We start from the raw sequence: 21,212 nt of genomic DNA, 5'->3' as shown, positions 1-21,212 counted from the left end.
TGGACTAAACCTAGTGGACTAAACCTAGGGGTCTAGGGGTCTAAACCTAGGGGTCTAGGGGACTAAACCTAGGGGTCTAGGGGACTAAACCTAGGGGTCTAAGCCTAGGGGTCTAGGGGTCTAAGCCTAGGGGTCTAGGGGTCTAAACCTAGGGGTCTAGGGGTCTAAACCTAGGGGTCTAGGGGACTAAACCTAAGGGTCTAGGGGACTAAACCTAGGGGTCTAGGGGTCTAAACCTAGTGGACTAAACCTAGGGGTCTAGGGGTCTAAACCTAGGGGTCTAGGGGACTAAACCTAGGGGTCTAGGGGACTAAGCCTAGGGGTCTAAGCCTAGGGGTCTAGGGGTCTAAGCCTAGGGGACTAGGGGTCTAAACCTAGGGGTCTAGGGGACTAAACCTAGGGGTCTAAACCTAGTGGACTAAACCTAGTGGACTAAACCTAGGGGTCTAAACCTAGGGGTCTAGGGGACTAAACCTAGGGGTCTAGGGGACTAAGCCTAGGGGCCTAGGGGTCTAAGCCTAGGGGCCTAGGGGTCTAAGCCTAGGGGTCTAGGGGTCTAAACCTAGGGGTCTAGGGGACTAAACCTAGGGGTCTAGGGGACTAAACCTAGGGGTCTAAACCTAGGGGTCTAGGGGTCTAAACCTAAAGGTCTAGGGGTCTAAAATTAGGGGTCTAGGGTTCTAAAACTAGGGGTCTAAGCCTAGGGGTCTAAGCCTAGGGGTCTAGGGGTCTAAACCTAGGGATCTAGGGGACTAAACCTAGGGGTCTAAACCTAGGGGTCTAGGGGTCTAAACCTAGGGGTCTAGGGGTCAAAACCTAGGGGTCTAGGGGTCTAAAACTAGGGGTCTAGGGGTCTAAACCTAGGGGTCTAGGGGTCTAAAACTAGGGGTCTAGGGGTCTAAACCTAGGGGTCTAAAACTAGGTGTCTAGGGGTCTAAAACTAGGGGTCTAGGGGTCTAAGCCTAGGGGTCTAGGGGTCTAAACCTAGGGGTCTAGGGGTATAAACCTAGGGGTCTAAGCCTAGGGGTCTAAGCCTAGGGGTCTAAACCTAGGGGTCTAAACCTAGGGGTCTAAGCCTCAGGCAACGAGATTCGGCTACGCCACCTTTTTGGTTTAATGAGAAGGAACTCAACCTTTAAGATGGACCCATTCAGTTGTCCCCACACAGGCTCAGAATACATCAGACAAGGCCGTTTTTAGAAAAATTATTACAGTACAATTTCATATCAAAAATCTTTGAGGATTTAAAACGTATTAATGTCTACCGGAATGATGTTCCTGGTTACCTTCAACCCAGGTCACTGAGCGAGGCTCCCCTGATGAGAGAAGTGACACCCCAGACCAAGGAATCTCTCTACCAGGGTTTTTCCAAGGAGGGGAAGGGGCGTAGCCTGTACCTCCATACACGCACCCAGAAAGGCCCAGAGGAGAAGTTTGACTACCCTCTACTCTCTTCCTGGGACTACGGATGGAGACTGGGTGAGATGTTTGGTAATGTTGTACTTGAAGCTTGAGTACTTGTTATAAGCGTGTATGACATTATATAACTATGGATGGAGAGTTGGTGAAATGTATGGTAACACTTAATAACACATTATGTCTGCAGGTATAACGCTTCATTGCTGGTTATAAGCAAGCCTTTCTAATGACTATGGATGGAGATTGGTTCTGGGCTGCTTCATATAGCCAGACCTTTTAAAGGGCTGAATGGAAAAATATCATGTTGATCCTCAATGCTATTTCCCTGGCTAATAAATGTAACATAATCAAATAAAATACAATAAGAAAATAAAGATGCTTGAAAGGATCACAAACTAGTCTGTGTTTGTTTGAGCATGTTTATCACAAAGCAATGCACGGTAAAGAAGGACATTGAAGTACACATTTAAATGGGGTATTACAACGTCAACATTCCATCTGTGTGTAGGTGACTACGGAAGAGACTACAGGTCGCCAGCCAATGGGAGATCAGGAGTCGTGAGGAACAATTTTTACGCCAGGAATGGAATATTCAATTTTCCCTCCGAAACGGATCGTCTTGGATGACGAGCGAAAGGCTTCATTTTTCAGCTGGTTTTATTCTTTATTCTTAAATTCTCTCGATATTGATGAAGATGAACTTTAATTTGTTTTCGCTGTATAAGCATGCTATCTTTGTTTGATTTATAACAAATATATATAACTTCTATAGGATATACAGATGTGTGTTAGCTATAAATTATGTTAATATGCAATTCTTATGAAAACACTGTTACTTTACATATACAAACTGTTATAACTGTTGGAGAAAATGTGTTATAATATATGTTTGGATAAACATTTTCTAGTTACTTGCTGTCAGGTTTGTGTGGTTTAAACATTCCTGTGTGAAAATAATAGATGTTAAAAAATTGCCAAGCATGAGGAGAAAGCAGGCTGCCACGCTCGACATGAGTTGGTCACAGGTTCGACTGGTCTCCTAGCAACAAGGAAACCCACATCTGAAATGTTGTGGTTTATAATTAACAAGCTAGCATGGTCTGGTCACCTCTTCATCAGTTGTCTGGTATAAATACCCTGACCTATGACTGGCACGGTACAGATTCATACTGACGTTTTCATCCTTTATCAGGAGCAATTAGGGTTCAGTGCCTTGCTCAATGGCACATCAAAAAAAAAAAAATGATTTGATTTGTGAGACTTAAGCTAGGTTTCCATACAATTGGTGACTAGATTTTTTATTTATTCATTTTTTTTTACCTTTATTTAACTAGGCAAGTCAGTTAAGAACAAATTCTTATTTTCTATGACGGCCTAGGAACAGTGGGTTAACTGCCTAGCAGCTAGCAGATACAGTGTGAGTAGGCTACCTGCATGATGAGATTATTACGTCAAACAGCAGCCAAGCGTCGATCATCATGTCACCAGAATAAGACCCTTGATATTTATTGGAAAGGTGCATCAAGCTCATCACTGTGTCTTGGCCATGTTCTGTTATAATCTCCACCCGGCACAGCCAGAAGAGGACTGGCCACCCCTCATAGCCTGGTTCCTCTCTAGGTTTCTTCCTAGGTTTTGGCCTTTCTAGGGAGTTTTTCCTAGCCACTGTGCTTCTACACCTGCATTGCTTGCTGTTTGGGGGTTTTAGGCTGGGTTTCTGTACAGCACTTTGAGATATCAGCTGATGTAAGAAGGGCTTTATAAATACATTTGATTTGATGCTTTCAACACCAGGATAACAAGGGTTCATCTTATAAGCATAAGTGCATTTATAACAACTGGAGGTAAATATCGGCACACTATTTGACAAGTTATTGCACTATTTTGACCAATGCGATATAACCGTTTTAATGGTTTAGTGTATTTAGAAATGATTAAATAATCATTCATAATGTAGTTATAACCTCTATATAAACCCTTTAGACATGGAACCTTATTGTAAAGTGTTATCGTAGTTGGTATATCAATATAGTTATATTGATCGCCATTTCTCTCATTATTCATTTTAGACACAAATAGATCCCACCTTGTCTAGCTTATTTTGTTTTGTCAACATTTGGAAAGTTTACTCATAAATGTGCTGTTTCCATCAGGCCTGTCGTGACATGTACTTTACTCGCATAAAAAAGTTGGATGGAAACCTGGTTTGAGACTGAAAACTAACACAAGGGGACAAAGTAGAAAACTAAAGATTAAGCCTGCTCCTGGACCCAGATTAAGCCTGCTCCTGGACTAAAAAAAGGATGCTCAATGGTCATGTTTTAGCCCTGGAATAAACTGGGTTAATCTTGTATAGATTACAATTTATATTACACCAAAAAGGTGTTCAGCAAGGTTCCGTTTTAGGGCCTGTTTTGTTCACCATTTATATAAATGATATTGGCGAAGACCCATAGTAGTCTAAACATTTGCAGTGAAGTTATATGATAATTCAGCCTGAATATGGAAACAAGAAGGCCTGTATGAGCTCATCACAGTGAGGTAACCTGAAGCCCTGGGAGTCTCTGTTAAGGTGAAACCACCTGCACTGAACTGAAATGTCAGGAGGATGTATCCATTTCAATCACTGAAAGAAAGGCTTCTCTAGTGTCAGCCTTGACCCTGGCAGTACCTCATATAACCCAGATTACACACACTGTTACAAATATCACACAGAATGGAGACCATTGAGCTCTACTGTTATTGTGGGCTGTTGTAGTTGACCATTTTACCAGTGGAGATATTTGAGCTTGTAGCTTATTAGGAAATCTGATGTTGTTTACTTTACCTGTGCACGTTTTGTACCGGGTGGATACATAAATGATAAACCACTAGGAAATGACTAAACTAATGATAAACTACTAGGAAATGACACAACTACTGATAAACTACTAGGAAACGACTAAACTAATGATAAACCACTAGGAAATGACTAAACTAATGATAAACCACTAGGAAATGACACAACTACTGATAAACTACTAGGAAATGACACAACTACTGATAAACTACTAGGAAATGACTAAACTAATGATAAACTACTAGGAAATGACACAACTACTGATAAACTACTAGGAAATGACTAAACTAATGATAAACCACTAGGAAATGACTAAACTAATGATAAACCACTAGGAAATGACACAACTACTGATAAACCACTAGGAAATGACTAAACTAATGATAAACTACTAGGAAATGACTAAACTAATGATAAACTACTAGGAAATGACTAAACTACTGATAAACTACTAGGAAATGACTAAACTAATGATAAACTACTAGGAAATGACTAAACTAATGATAAACTACTAGGAAATGACTAAACTAATGATAAACCACTAGGAAATGACTAAACTAATGATAAACTACTAGGAAATGACACAACTACTGATAAACTACTAGGAAATGACTAAACTAATGATAAACTACTAGGAAATGACACAACTACTGATAAACTACTAGGAAATGACACAACTACTGATAAACCACTAGGAAATGACTAAACTAATGATAAACTACTAGGAAATGACTAAACTAATGATAAACCACTAGGAAATGACACAACTACTGATAAACCACTAGGAAATGACACAACTACTGATAAACCACTAGGAAATGACTAAACTAATGATAAACCACTAGGAAATGACACAACTACTGATAAACCACTAGGAAATGACTAAACTAATGATAAACCACTAGGAAATGACACAAGTACTGATTAACCTCTAGGAAATGACACAACTACTGATAAACCACTAGGACATGACACAACTACTGATAAACCACTAGGAAATGACACAACTACAGATTAACCACTAGGAAATGACACAACTACTGATTAGCTACTAGGAAGTGACACAACTACTGATTAACCTCTAGGAAATGACACAACTACTGATAAACCACTAGGACATGACACAACTACTGATAAACCACTAGGAAATGACACAACTACTGATTAGCTACTAGGAAGTGACACAACTACTGATTAACCTCTAGGAAATGACACAACTACTGATAAACCACTAGGAAATGACACAACTACTGATAAACCACTAGGACATGACACAACTACTGATTAACCACTAGGAAATGACACAACTACTGATTAACCACTAGGAAATGACACAACTACTGATAAACCACTAGGAAATGACACCACTACTATTATAAACTACTAGGAAATGACACAACTACTGATTAACCACTAGGAACTGACACAACTACTGATAAACCAATAGGAACTGACACAACTACTGATAAACAACTAGGAAATGACACAACTACTGATTAACCACTAGGAAATGACACAACTACTGATAAACCACTAGGAAATGACACAACTACTGATTAACCAATAGGAACTGACACAACTACTGATTAACCACTAGGAAATGACACAACTACTGATTAACCAATAGGAACTGACACAACTACTGATAAACAACTAGGAAATGACACAACTACTAATTAACCACTAGGAAATGACACAGCTACTGATTAACCACTAGGAAATGGCACAACTACTATTATAAACTAGGTGGTTCGAGCCCTGAATGCTGATTGGCTGACAGCCCTGGTATATCGAACTGTATATCACGGGTATGAGAAAGTATTTAGTTTTACTGCTCTTACGTTGGTGACCAGTTTATAATAGCAATAAGGCTCCTTTGGGGTTTGTGATATATGGCCAATATACCATGGCTACGGGCTGTATCCAGGCACTCTGCGTTGCGTCGTGCTTAAAGAACAGCCCTTAGCCGTGGTATATTGGCCATATACCACACCTCCTTGGGCCTTTTTGCTTAAATTAACCACTAGGAAATGGGGGCATGTAAAGGAAATAGGTCAACTTTCATATCCATAAGGTGTTCTGCCATTGGTCAACCTTGCAGATAGGGGGATATTTGCGAACTTCAATTCATTCCAGTCTGAATTCTATTCAAGCGGTATGTCACATTCTGAAATAGTGCATTCTATTTAAATATTTACAATGTATACGAGTTCACTATGTGCATTTCCTGATATTCAGTACCAGTCAAAGGTGTGGACACACCTACCCATTTCAGGGGTTTTCTTTATTTTGACTATTTTCTACATTGTAGAATAACAGTGAAGACATCACAACTATGAAATAACACATATGGAATCATCTATGAACGTTTGAACATCTTGGCCATGTTCTGTTATAATCTCCACCCAGCACGGCCAGAAGTGGACTGGCCACCCCTCAAGAGTCGGGTTTCTCTCTAGGTTTTTTCCTAGTTTCTGGCCTTTCTAGAGTGTTTTTCCTAGCCACCGTGCTTCTACTTCTGCATTTCTTGCTGTTTGGGGTTGCAGGCTGGGTTTCTGTACAACTTTGTGACATCAGCTGATGTAAGAAGGGCTTTATAAATACATTTGATATGGAATCATGTAGTAACCAAAAAAGTGGTAAACAAATGAAAATACACTTTATTTGAGATTCTTCTAAGTAGCCACCCTCTGCTTGATGACAGGTTTGCACACTCCTGGCATTCTCTCAACCAGGGTGATGATGTAGTCACCTGGAATGCATTTAAATTAACAGGTGTGCCTTGTTAAAAGTTCATTGGTGGAATTTCTTTACTTTTTAAGTGTTTGAGCCAATCAGTTGTGTTGTGACAAGGTGGGGGTGGTATACAGAAGATAGCCCTATCTGGTAAAATACAAAGTCCACATTATGGCAAGAACAGCTCAAAGTTCAAGTAACAGACACATCTCAACATCAACTGTTCAGAGGAAACTGCATGAATCAGGATGAATCAGGTCTCCATGGTCAAATTGTGACAGCTTTGCACACTCTTGACTCACACAGTCTCCTCTGAACAGTTGATGTTGAGATGCGTCTGTTACTTGAACTCCTAGAAGGTCAGCAACCCGGAGTCACCTCTTCACTGTTAACGGTGAGACTGGTGTTTTGTGGGTACTATTTAATGAAGCTGCCAATTGAGGACTTGTGAGGCATCTGTTTCTAGACACTCTGATGTACTTGTCCTCTTGCTCAGTTGTGCACCGGGGCCTCCCACTCCTCTTTCTATTCTGTTTAGAGGCAGCTGGCGCTATTCTGTGAAGGGAGTAGTACACAGCGTTGTACGAGATCTTCAGTTTCTTGGCAATTTTTCGCATGGAATAGCCTTCATTTCTCAGAACAAGAATAGACTGACGAGTTTCAGAAGTAAGTTATTTGTTTCTGGACATTTTTAGCCTGCAATCGAACCCACAAATGCTGATGCTCCAGATACTCAACTAGTCTAATGAAGGCCAGTTTTATTGCTTCTTTAAATCAGGACAACTGTTTTCAGCTGTCCTAACATGATTGCAAAAGGGTTTTCTAATGAACAATTAGCCTTTTAAAATGATAAACTTGTATTAGCTAACACAATGTGCCATTGGAACACAGGAGTGATGGTTGCTGATAATGGGCCTCTGTATGCCTATGTAGATATTCAATAAAAATCTGCCTTTCTAGCTTCAATAGTCATTTACAACATTAATAATGCCTACACTGTATTTCTGATCAATCTGATATTTTAATGGACATTACATGTACTTTTCATTCAAAAACAAGGACATTTCTAAATTACCCCAAACTTTTGAACGGTAGTGTATATATATTGAATTTAACATCCTTGTCTATAACTGTTCTGTACTTTGTCATGTATTTGTACATTTTATGTGGACCCCAGGAAGAGTAGCTTCTGCATGTGCTGTAGCTAATGTAAATAAACTAAACTACTGTATTATAGCCTACTGTAATCTACAGTACTGTAGCCTACTGTAATCTACAATATTATACAGTAGCCCACTGTAATCTACAATACTATAGCCTACTGTAATCTACTGTATTATCGCCTACTGCCACCTACTGTATTATAACCTACTGTAATCTACAGTATTATAGCCTACTGTAATCTACTGTATTATCGCCTACTGCCACCTACTGTATTATAACCTACTGTAATCTACAGTATTATAACCTACTGTAATCTACTGTTAATAATACTGTACATCTATGGATTGGATTTTGCACAGAATTGACAGATTCTGTCTATAGCCTGTGTGCAGGGTTGGGTAGGATACTTTAATGCCCCTTCTAATGCCCTTCCAGAGGCATTAGAAGAAGACAAAAATGTATGTTACCAATTGAATGAGATCTATTGCAGGATAAATCAATGTTAAAGTTTACATAGCTGGCCATATATGGATGTTACATTTTACTTTATGGGTTAGTTATGTAGGCTTCTTCTAACCCATCGCTTTCTACTACTTATGATTAAATGATATCTTTACATTAAACACCAAAGTATCAGAATTCCAGTAATTCCAGTAAATGTTATACACCTTGATCTTCAAGAATAGGACTTGGAAATATGGAAGTATAGATTAGACAAATTGTTTTACCTGAGCATGACCCCAAAACTAAGGACTTATTAGCCAGCCCTACTCTGTTGTTTATGGTTCAGTTGTCATGGAGGACTGATTGGGCTCATTGATTCAAGCTGAAAAATACATTCTGTGCTCATGGAATGGCCTGCTTTGAGCTCTACTAAAAAGTGCTATTTACATGTGAAAAATGAATTCCATATGCTGCATTTGCTGTAGGCCTATTGTTTACCTTTTAGTTGGTGACACTTTGATATCTTGATAATATACAGCTGTTTAAAGGGCAAATCCACAGATGAAACAACAAACGGACACCCCGCCTCTGTTGGTAAAAAGCTGAGAGATGGGCCTGGAGAAATGTAACCACTCTCAGATTAATAGACAGAGCTGTGGATGTAAGGACCATCCATGATGTCAACATTATAGTTATAACCATGTTATGAGGCTATACAGGACTGGCCATCCAGGATGTCAACATTATAGTTATAACCATGTTATGAGGCTATACAGGACTGACCATCCATGATATCAACATTATAGTTATAACCATGTTATGAGGCTATACAGGACTGACCATCCAGGATATCAACATTATAGTTATAACCATGTTATGAGGCTATACAGGACTGACCATCCATGATGTCAACATTATAGTTATAACCATGTTATGAGGCTATACAGGACTGGCCATCCATGATATCAACATTATAGTTATAACCATGTTATGAGGCTATACAGTGTTATTTACATTTACAATGTTTACAAATATTGGAGAAAAACAAGTTTATATTTTGGGTTCTCATGGAGTGTGACAGTTGAACTAAGATCATGAGGCATTTATAAGTTATATTCTTCTATTTTGTTTTTATCCGCATGAATTAGATTGAGCAATAAAAGCCCCAATTTAATTCCATAGGGTGGGATCCTCACTATGCAGCTGTTATTCTATAGGCTGGGATCCACACTATGCAGCTGTTATTCAATAGGCTGGGATCCACACTGTTATTCTATAGGCTGGGATCCACACTATGCAGCTGTTGCAATAGCGCATTTTTCACTGGCTGTCCACTGGTTTCAAAAACAATGAAACTTAAACTTCTTGAATTCAACCATTATTGGGTTAAAATACACATTTAACAACCACAATCCGTAAGGCGCAAATAGCTAAATGAGAGAGCAGCGGAGTGATTCACATCAATGTGCTATGTAGATATCAATAATAAGTGATATCCGTATCACCGTAGACTACACCACTGCTGTCATCCTGTCCTCCAAGAGTTTATTCAAGTTGGATAATATTTGGATGCCGACAGCAGTCGCACCATTGGAAGACATAGCTTGGACTGTAGCCTACAAAAGCCTATTCCTGCTCTTTTCCCTCGATCCATCAAACACATTTGGTGTGTCATCATAGTGGTCTCTGATTTATGGTCAGACTCGCTCAGGTGGAACACATTTAAACTTGCGCCTTTTATCAATGCTGATTTGAATATCATTGAGAAAGCAGAGACATTTCTAAGATGTTTTTTTTGCAAACATCCTTTTTGAATTTAGAAGTAATCCTCGAAGTAATCATCTAGTTTTTCAAAAGTATCTGTAATCTGATTAGAATATTTTTGCTGGTAACGTAACGGATTACAGTTACCGGTTTTTGTAATCCCTTTCATGTAAAGGATTACATGTAATCAATTACTCCCCAACCCTGCCTGTGCGCTGTCCAAATATGTCCAACATCATGCCTAAATACGACTAGCACTGTGAGCCTTCTATGTAAATACCCAGACAGCCTCTGGTGGTAGCTGTAATCACTGCCTCTAGTCTGAGCTAGGCTACATCAAACTTCAGCATAGTAGTCTTAAGTGACAGATATGCACACAGATTTAATTAAAATATATGCTATTTATTTAACTTGGTAAGTCAGTTAAGAACACATTCCTATTTACAATGACGGCCAATCAGAGTGGTCCTGATTGGTTCTCAATACCTTGCTTGTTTAGACTGACCAGAGACATTTCAGAAAGGAGGATATATAAATTCCAAGGGTGATTGAATGGAAAAACGTTAAACGCCGCACTCAGCAGACGGTCGACCAATCGCCTTCACGTTGTTATGCTGCGTCGCTCGGTTGCTAAACTAATCGTCACGCAATCCCTTCTCAAAGTTAGGGTATGAGTCGAGAAACCTGCCTATTTTTTATCGAAAGTACATAATGTCACAATTCCACAGCTATACTACATTAAAGAGAGCATAGCTAATTATCTCACATCTTGTAAAATGTGGTGTACCACTTATTGACGAAAATCATGCTAACGTTGGGTTTTGGAGCATATTGAAGGAGAGATCGCGTTGTCCCAGAATTGTCGCAGAATCTCCCAGAATGCACCGCGAGGCCTATTGCAGACGCATATGCTTTATGGGTGTTAGTGAGATGCCCATCTCCTCAAGTAGTATCTCTGGACGGACTCAGACAGCTGCTCTGATTGGACTGGATCCTTTTCCAGGACAAGTCGCTCCTCCCACTCAGAGGACAGGTCAAAGATGGCGTCGTTGGGGTGTTTTCTTCGCCCCGGGAAGGTATTTATTAACTTTAAATCCATGTGCAGACAATGACCTATTTGTTCGGATGAGACAAACAAACGACGCCTTTTGTGTGTTGCCTTGTGCAGAATGCCGTGTCGGTGGTCCTACGAAGGGAGTTCAGCAAGACACCTCCGGCTGCTGTGCAGGTGAGGTAGTTTCATCTTTGCTAATGGGTTGATCTAACTAACAACCTTCAACGTGTTTTCACTAGTTACCACAGGCAAAGTCAAAATGGTCTATATCGTAAAAATTCATGAAAACAAAAACGTGCCTTTTCCGTGTTAATGTGTTTTTAAATGTAGAAATGGGTGGGGTTTCTGACTTTGTGGCTTGCAGCTGTCAATGTTGTATACCCCAAAACCTGATATTTGCTTGTGTCATTGAATTGCTTGGACGGTAGCATGTACTGTCGATTCAAGTCATCATAACAAGTTGGCCAGCTCACGGCCTATGATGAACGTCTTATAGTCTTGTGCGATGTTAAGGCCTGACTGACCCATTAACAAGGACAGATTATTTTATGCTGGGCATACATACACTACACGATTTCGCCACATTTTTGCTATCCCAGACACATTTTCATGCTTCGGGATTTGCGTCGTTTGAGCGGGCCAAGGACTCGCGGATGATGCCTGTTCTGTTCTCTAGACCACCTGCGGAACGCGGTTGGGTAAGGACTAGTGTAAATAACCAATGGCATGTGAGACCAAAACAATGAAGGTGAAGAAGAAAGCAACAACACACACCGTGTGGACGGAGAGGGGACGGAGGGAGGACAGAGGGGGGGGGTTGAGGAGGACAGACAGATTGGTGGATAGAAGGGAAACGCCACTGACTTCATTATTACCTCTGCGTCTGTTAGTGTTCAAATACTGGAGAGTTGAGACCAAATCACGGACGCTGGACAGAGTGGATTTCAGTTGTAACGAAAGACAGTTTTAATGAGTCGGGGATATCTTGTCCCGCAGTTTTACGTGCACGGACCTAGTTCACATAACTCGGCAAGGAGCCAGGTGAAAAAGAGGCCTATACAATGGTTACATACATTTTTATACATAGAATAAAGTAGGTGGAGTCTTGTCGTTTCGGTCTTCTTGACTGGTCGGAGGGTTGGAGGCGGGCCTTGCTCTAGCCAGAGCGGGCCCCATTGGTGCACAGCAAAAGTTCTTTGCTCTTGGGACCGGCCAGTTAGAGGGAGATGAGATGTGTGTTTATATAAGGAAGAGGGGGTCAGTCTTATGGCTGGGTGTATGTGTTCTTACGACGGAATGTCTTTGTTTATATGAGCTATGTGTATGAATATTTATATAACAAATCCCCCTCTTCACGTCTATTAGACGTGAAAACTATAGCAGAAAGGTGGCGGTTGCAATCGTGGGTATACATAAGGTGGTGCTCCTAACCTTGTCTGGTTTGCATGGTGGGTCTGTAGGTGTAGTGCTACGTTTGGGACGGGAGTGATTGGAGGGAGTGATATCAGGAAAGGAGTTAGGGACATGTGTAGGGGTTGGTGTATGTGATGTGGCAGGGTGAAATAGTTGTTCAATTAACCATGTGAAAGTCCTAGGGTTACTCCAAATATCAGTAGGAATATCACAAATAAGGGACCAGATATCCCCAGCCTCACCCAGAGAGGGAGAAATTTCCCTCTAACTGGGCGAGGTTCCCTTCTCAGGGGAGGCGGAGTTTGATGCCGCATCACCTGAGGAAGGAGTGTCTTCATTTGGAATCGAATTTAGGCCGCTCAAATCAGCTCTGACTTCAGTCAGTGTTCTAGAAGGAATTGGGGCTGGGGTGCAATGTGTAAGGCGGTGTCAAGGTGTGCCTGATTTACCTTTGACCTGGACTGAGTGTGAAGTAACCTCCTTCACTTCGTACGGTCCAGTCCACCTGGGTTCCAGCCACTTTCTCTTGTGGACTGTAACCCTCACCCCGTCACCAACCTTTACCTTCAGTAGTGGCGTGTCCCCCGGCAGCTCCCCCTCCTGGACCTTGTGAACCTGGGTAGAGAGTGCTGCAGAGAGAACCGTCAGTTTTTTCACATAATTAGACATTACAATTTGTTGTACATCAAGGGCGGGCATATGACCTCCCTCCCTTGGTGGACCATGCATGACTCTACCAGTCATTATCCCAAAGCTATCTTAGCTTTTGGTTTGACGTTCCACCAGATTTTGGGATTGGGGCCTGTACACAGATCCAAATCTGTGGGTTATGCCAAATCTTTCTTCCACCTGTCTCAGGTGTTTGTTAAATGTGAGCCATTTGTCAAATTTGATTTGTCTTGGGATGCCATACCTGGGTATTAGTTTGGTTTGTAGCCACTTAAAAGACTGACCTAGCATCCTCCCCTTTTGTTAGTATTGCCTCTACCCATTTGGAGAACCTATCTACTATGACTAGGAGATAGAGTTTGCCTTTAGATAAATTTTCGGGGCCCATGTCGGTGTAGTCTATCCTAATATCCTGAAAACATGCATTAGGAATTACGTATGAGCCCATTGGTGTTTGATATGGTTTCTTTGGGTTGTGTCTGTCACAACCATTGCATTCGTCACAAAATAAATCATCGTCATAAAATAAGTCAGTCATATTTTTTATGTGAGGGTGCCACCAGATGTGCGAGGCCTTTTTGGAGGGTCTTTAGTTTGCCTTCGTGTGTGGGGCCATGTGTTTCTCATAAAAGTTCTGGGTCCATCAGTGTGGCCTGCTTCATGGGCATGGGCTGAGTCTGTATAGATATTCAGTCTTTCCTTTTCCTCTGATGAGGACCTGCGTCAATCCGATGATTTCAGCTAATTTGGCCGATGCTGGTTGAGGGTTGATGGCTGATTGAAGGGTGACATGTGAACCGTCTGGGAGTTGCTGTTTCCTTCTTCTGCCGTGGGTGGTTGGCATTTCTATGACCAGGGGATGGTGCTCCCAGTCATTCCCTGGAACTGCGGTTGGTTGTATGCGGGTTGCTGATGCATGGGTGTGGGTCCTGGTTGCTGATGTTCGTACTGTTGAGGTCTATTTCCACCCCTTTCCTTCCCATATGGACCTCTCGTAGAGTTCCACTGGCGTTGTTGTGGTGTGAGTGGGTATGGACACTCTCGTGAGTAGTGCCCTGGAGTTCTACAGTTGAAACAAACCCTTCTTTTTGGATGGCCTGGTATCCATTGCGGCTGGTATGCAAATTGTGGTTGCGGGGGATACCAAGGCCCCGGGTTGGCTGGTTGAGGACCGGCCTGCTGTTGAATCATCTGGGAGATAGTCTGGGCCACTATTTGAGAGATGTCTGTTTTGGTGCCCGTCTCCTTCGTTTCTTCCGCCACCATCTGTTTCTTAGGTTTTTCTCCTTGTTGTGCTTCCTTCAATTGGAGTTTCAGGAGTTGTACCTGGAGGGACTGCACCTGGCTCTCAGCACCCCCTCTTTCCTTGTTGTGCTGGGTCACATGGTGGTGCACATGAGTGTTGAATTGGGTCAGAGGAAGTGCAAACAACCCTACCGTTCCTCTGAGTTTGGTTTTAACATCTCCGGGACACCCGTTGACCACCATTTCCTTCCACATGCTGAGTGTGGTATCAGTGTGATCGAATGGTTCTTCGTGGACCGATCTCCATGTGGTCTTAGCCCTGTCCAGGTATGCTGCAGGTTGCTCACCTGGGTTGATTGTAAAGGAGGATAAGGTGGCATGGTTTCTTTCTGTAGGGTATGCTCTCCGTAGAACTTCCCATAATCTGGTACGGAAGTGGTCTATGGGCAGTGTTGGGGCCCGCCATCCAAGGTCAGCTGCTGTCATGAGGGCCTCCATGGTTCCGTGGTCGGTGGCTCTTGCTAGAAGTGCTTTCATGTCTCCTAGGCAGAGTTGCAGGCCTGACGTAAGTGTCTGCAGTTGAAGTAGCCACGCTGAAGCTCCTCCATGTAGGCTAGGCATCTGTCCCATCAGTGTTGTTAAATCAGTCATTTTCCAGGGCTGGTACTCCACAGTGTGTGCATCACCTGGTGTCGGTCGCAGGGGGTACTGTCCTGCCATCTCCTGCTCTCGCTCTCTTCTATCAGCAATTCTGGAGGACCGACGGAGTGTTTCGGACCCCATTGATTCGGTAACTTTGGTTACTGTTCCTCTCATTATGCCTTCCACACGGTAGGCTCCCTCTCTGTTGTTATCTTGGTTAGCTATTAGCTCCCTGAGTTCCTTATCTCGAGCTATTGATGATTTCAGCAGCTCCTGCATCTTAGTCACGTTTGGAGCTCCCATCGGAGCTGGGGTGAGCACCATGTCAATTTCTTCTTCGTTTTCGATGTCCATGTTCTGATGACAGTCCTCCCTATCCGTCTGATAGAAGTGGTTTGAATCTAATCTTGTTTGTAGGTGTCCTCTGGTTTCAGAGGTGAGAGAGTTCACAGAGGAGCATTGCGGCCTCCGTTCCTGGGGGAGGTCTCCTGCTCCTGGAATCCCAGTTTCGAACTGTTCACATACCATATGGCCAGCCGTTATCCCCAGGGTAATTTCCCCTTTTAACTCCCCTTGGTCTATTCTCAGAACTGGAGCCTGTATTGTGGGAGGTGCCCTGGGCAGGAATGGGTTGTGTGACGGGCTCCGGTGATTTTGTCCCTTTGAGTATGGCGGGGGCTGAACTGCCTCCATTGTCAATTGTGGATATAGTGAGGGAGAAACGGCCACAGGGGGAGCCGTGGGCAAGTTCTCAGGCGGAGCTTTAACATCCCCCGACGCCACAATAGCCACGCCCATCATGTCTGGTGTGTTTTTGGGCAGCACCCTCCTACTCTCCTGTATGGCCCATGTACCTATCTTGAGCTCCCCCTCTGCTCTCTCTCTCTCTCTCTTGTACCTACTTTTTTGAACCTGTGTATGTTGTTTCTCTCCGCCTCACTCGCTTTTGCATGCTCTACTGCGTCCTCTAATTCTGTCTGCATATCTTGGAGTTTCCCCCCTGTAGGTGGTCCTCCGCTAAAATAACCTGCTTGTGTCCATCTTATCCGTAATCCTTTCCACACTTTCTCCACTTTCCCATACTGTTTTTTACCTCCCGCTCTATCAATCATACTCTGATCTAAATAATCATTGAATTTTAGTTTGGGCGTGGTAGCTGCAGACATTTTATCTAGTTTGTCTGATAATGTGTATAATGCGTTATTTAGGTATATTCAATTCTTACTATGTGGTGTTTATTTCTATCGTTGTATGCGTAGCCTGTCCCTGGTCGAGACAAAGGGGGTTATCAGTATGTGACGCCCGCCACGTGTGTATTTCACCGGTATTTTATTTGAATTTGTTCAGCGATTCGTTTAGGTATTTTCTATAAATGATTATGCGATTTCCTTTTGGAACAATATATCAGTGAATATATGCGGTTCTATAACAATTTTCAGAGTAATTCTAGCTCTTTAGGAAATATAGATAGAATGTCTAGACAACCAAGAGTTGTTCAGTGAATTATTTAAATACTTTCTGTAAACAATTCAGTAAATTCCTTTATGAACTTATATCAGTAAATTCGAGCGATTCTATAGCAATTGTCAGAATAATTACATATCTTTAGGAAATATGGATAGAATAGAAAAACCCAAAAATCAGTGTGTAGCTTTTAGCGTCTGTCAAACAAAGTCTGTACTAAGCTCGGCGGCTTATTTAAATACTTTCTAGAAACAATTCAGTAAGTTCCTTTATGAACTTATATCAGTAAATTCCAGCGATTCTATAGCAATTGTCAGAATAATTTTAAACTTTAGGCAATATCAACAGGAATGAAAAAAACGAAAATCAGTATTCCATTCGATACTAAGGTGGCTTTGTCTACCAGCACGTGTGCATAATAGCCCAGTTACGTATCCCAACCTACTCCGCGACAAACGTTTCTTTCAATTTAATTTCCCCCATCTCCAAATCATGGAATGTCAACTCTGGTTCATCTTATGTTTATTGTTTGATGTGCAATAGCCACATCATTCCCGATCTCTGTCTAGTGGAAGGCCAAACTTACATATCCTATATCTATTCGACTACACCTCTAACATAACCAATTAAACAGTTTACAACTCATTCAATAGGATCTTTTACATGCAGATTCAGTCGATCTATTAATTAACTAAATCTCTAAACACAACCAATTAAACAGTTTAGAACTTATTCAATAGGAACTTTTACGTGCATACTACACTTCTACACAAAACCAATTAAACAGTAAGCACTTATTTAATAGGAACTTTTACATGCAGATTCAGTCGATCTATTAATTAACTAAATCTCTAAACACAACCAATTAAACAGTTTAGAACTTATTCAATAGGAACTTTTACGTGCATACTACACTTCTAATAATAGGCCAATTGATAAAAAATAAAAATACAAATAAAAAATAAAAACGAGCAAAACAAGATCTCCCCGATCAATGTCTTAGGTTCTTATGTAAAAAATTTGGGCACCGATTCATACTCACGCCCAGTACTTTCTGATCAAAATTTGGTTTAGGCTATAATACAATATGCAGATTTCGATATAACGGGCTCTGCTCACCTTTATATAGAGCGCTCCGATCAGATTTCCTGAGGCAAGATGAATGGCTGGGGAAGTCACTCTTCCGTCTGATTTTTTAGCCGTGATCAGTCTCGTCCTCTCACACTAACTTATAATAGATCGAATTCGAGAACAACCATCCTCTGCTACCAATTCTGTTAGTGTTCAAATACTGGAGAGTTGAGACCAAATCACGGACGCTGGACAGAGTGGATTTCAGTTGTAACGAAAGACAGTTTTAATGAGTCGGGGATATCTTGTCCCGCAGTTTTACGTGCACGGACCTAGTTCACATAACTCGGCAAGGAGCCAGGTGAAAAAGAGGCCTATACAATGGTTACATACATTTTTATACATAGAATAAAGTAGGTGGAGTCTTGTCGTTTCGGTCTTCTTGACTGGTCGGAGGGTTGGAGGCGGGCCTTGCTCTAGCCAGAGCGGGCCCCATTGGTGCACAGCAAAAGTTCTTTGCTCTTGGGACCGGCCAGTTAGAGGGAGATGAGATGTGTGTTTATATAAGGAAGAGGGGGTCAGTCTTATGGCTGGGTGTATGTGTTCTTACGACGGAATGTCTTTGTTTATATGAGCTATGTGTATGAATATTTATATAACACGTCCTACCATGACAGAAACCAAAAAGATAAAGTCTGGAACGAAAAGGCCTTCAGCAGTTGCGTGTGGGTGCATATGTCTATTTGATGTTTATGCACATAATGTGCTAGTAAAGCCAAGGGTTGGGCCAACTGTTAACCTACCCAGGGTTGGGCTGTTTGGGCACACCAAACCTTCGTCCGTGATTGGTCCACAGTAGGGATTCTTCAATAAAGTATTTGTTGTTAAAACGAGCGACGATGTGTTTTCATGCACATTTTTTTTAATTGAAATACTGCACCAATCATCATAATGTAAAATTGTGCAACTAAGATGGAAAATATGTCAATGACAGATTTCTTGAATTATCTTAGATTAATTCTGACTCTTGAGGAAGTGAATACTGGATACGGCGTCTCAAAATTGGACAAACAGTACTATTGCTGTTTTTTTTTTTTTTTTTATTTTCTAATTTTTCAAGACAAGGTCTTAAGAGAGTATGGAGCACACTTGTTCGATTCAGCTAGCTGACAGCCTACCTGGAGCATTCTCACTCCTTAATGGGTCAATGGAATTCTGAGGGATAATGACTTGAATGTGAACTGCTGTCTCCATCGATCTCCGGTGGTGAGAGGAGGATATGTGTCTAGAGCCAGGATGTTAACTCACCCCAACTTTGTTTTTTAAAGTGACTTTGAGATGTAGCTTGTAATGAAAATCTCTATATAAAACACATACAGTGCATTCGGGAAAGTTTCCAGACCCATTGACTTTTTAAACATTTTGTTACATTACAGCCTTATTCTAAAATTGATTGATTACTTTTTTTACTTCAATCTACACACAATACCCCATAATGACAACGCAAAACAGGTTTTTAGAAATGTTTGCAAATGTATTTAAAATAAACTGAAATATCACATTTATATAAGTATTCAGGCCCTTTACTCAGTACTTTGTTGAAGCACCTTTGGCAGCGATTACAGCCTCAAGTCTTCTTGGGTATGACACTACAAGCTTGGCACACCTGTATTTGGGGAGTTTCTCCCATTCTTCTCTGCAGATCCTCTCAAGCTCTGTCAGGTTGGATGGGGAGCGTCGCTGCACAGCTATTTTAGGTCTCTCCAGAGATGTTTGATCAGGTTCAAGTCCGGGCTCTTGGTGGGTCAATCAAGGACATTGAGACCTGTCCCGAAGCCACTCCTGTGTTTTGGCAGTGTGCTTAGGGTTGTTGTCCTGTTGGAAAGTGAACCTTCACTCCAGTCTGAGGTCCTGAGCACTCTGGATCTGGAGCAGGTTTTCATCAAGGATCTCTGTTCATCTTTCCCTTGATCCTGACTAGTCTCCCAATCCCTGAAAAACATCCCTACAGCATGATGCTGCCACCACCATGCTTCACTGTTGGAATGGTGCCAGGTTTCCTCCAGACGGGACGATTTCCATTCCGACCAAAGAGTTCAATCTTGGTTTCATCAGACCAGTGAATCGTGTTTCTCATGGTCTGAGAGTCTTTAGGTGCCCTTTGGCAAACTCCAAGTATGTGCCTTCTTACTGAGGAGTGGCTTCAGTCTGGCCACTCTACCATAAAGGCCTGATTGGTGGAGTTCTGCAGAGATGGTTGTCCTGGAAGTTTCTCCCATCTCCACAGAGGAACTCTGGAGCTCTGTCAGTGACCATCGGGTTCTTGGTCACCTCCCCGATCAAGGCCTTTCTCTCCTGAGTGCTCAGTTTGGCCGGGCGGCCAGCTCTAGGAAGAGTCTTGGTGGTTCCAAACGTCTTCCGTTATATAATGATGGAAGCCACTGTAGCCTTGGGGACCTTCAATGCTGCAGAAATGTTTTGGTACCCTTCCCCAAATCTGTGCCTCGACACCATCCTGTCTCGGAGTTCTACGGACAATTCCTTCGACCTCAAGTCTTGGTTTTTGCTCTGACATGCACTGTCAACTGTGTGATCTTATATAGACAGGTGTCCAAACAATTGAATTTACCACAGGTTTCTACATCTTGATTGGAGTCCACATCTCAAGGATGATCAATGGAAACAGGACCTGAGCTGTCATATCAAAGGGTTTGAAAAATTATGTACATATGGTGTTTTAATTTTAATACATTAGCAAAAAATTCTAAACCCGTTTTTGCTTTGTCATTATGGGGAATTGTTTGTCGATTAAATTGTTTCTTTAATCCATTTTCGAACAAGTCTGTAAAGTAACAAAGTGGATAAGGGGTGGATACTTTCTGAATGTATTTTTTGTCTTTATTTCAGGTGAATGTCCGAGATGCCCTCAACCAGGCCATGGACGAGGAACTGGAGAGGGATGAGAGGGTCTTCCTTCTGGGGGAGGAGGTGGCTCAGTATGATGGAGCCTACAAGGTAAGAATGTACACTCATTATTAGGTACACCACCCCTTTCACCAAAATGGATCGCGAGTCATGTGGCCGTGGCTTTATATATATATATATATATATATTAGTGACCTAAGTGACTTTGAGAGTGGTTTGATCGTCGGTGTCAGGCGTGCCGGCGACAGTATCTCAAAAACGTCCACCGTCCATTTCACGAACGACAGTGTCAAGGGGTTTCCTGATAATGGTGCGACTAAACATCCAGTCAGCGGCAGTCCTGTGAGGGAAAACGGCTCGTTG

General features: G+C 41.9%; 2 protein-coding genes across 3 annotated transcripts in view; one reads left to right on the top strand and one right to left on the bottom strand.

Moving 5' to 3' along the window:
• LOC139371469 (stabilin 1) overlaps positions 1–21,212 on the bottom strand; it is a 300,518-nt gene that overhangs the window by 113,638 nt on the left and 165,668 nt on the right. The gene's annotated exons all lie outside the window — the stretch shown is intronic.
• LOC139371470 (pyruvate dehydrogenase E1 component subunit beta, mitochondrial-like) overlaps positions 11,390–21,212 on the top strand; it is a 33,630-nt gene continuing 23,807 nt past the window's right edge. Inside the window, exons 1-3 of the mRNA XM_071111911.1 lie at positions 11,390–11,442; positions 11,535–11,594; positions 20,832–20,939. Of these exons, the coding sequence (XP_070968012.1) occupies positions 11,407–11,442; positions 11,535–11,594; positions 20,832–20,939 (204 nt within the window). The 5' untranslated portion in view covers positions 11,390–11,406. The remainder of the gene's footprint in view (positions 11,443–11,534; positions 11,595–20,831; positions 20,940–21,212) is intronic.

This window comes from Oncorhynchus clarkii, chromosome 17, assembly GCF_045791955.1.
Source record: "Oncorhynchus clarkii lewisi isolate Uvic-CL-2024 chromosome 17, UVic_Ocla_1.0, whole genome shotgun sequence".
In the NCBI taxonomy this organism is placed as follows: domain Eukaryota; kingdom Metazoa; phylum Chordata; class Actinopteri; order Salmoniformes; family Salmonidae; genus Oncorhynchus; species Oncorhynchus clarkii.
Note: the sequence above shows the minus strand (reverse complement) of the source record. Positions and strands in the feature narration are given on the sequence as shown.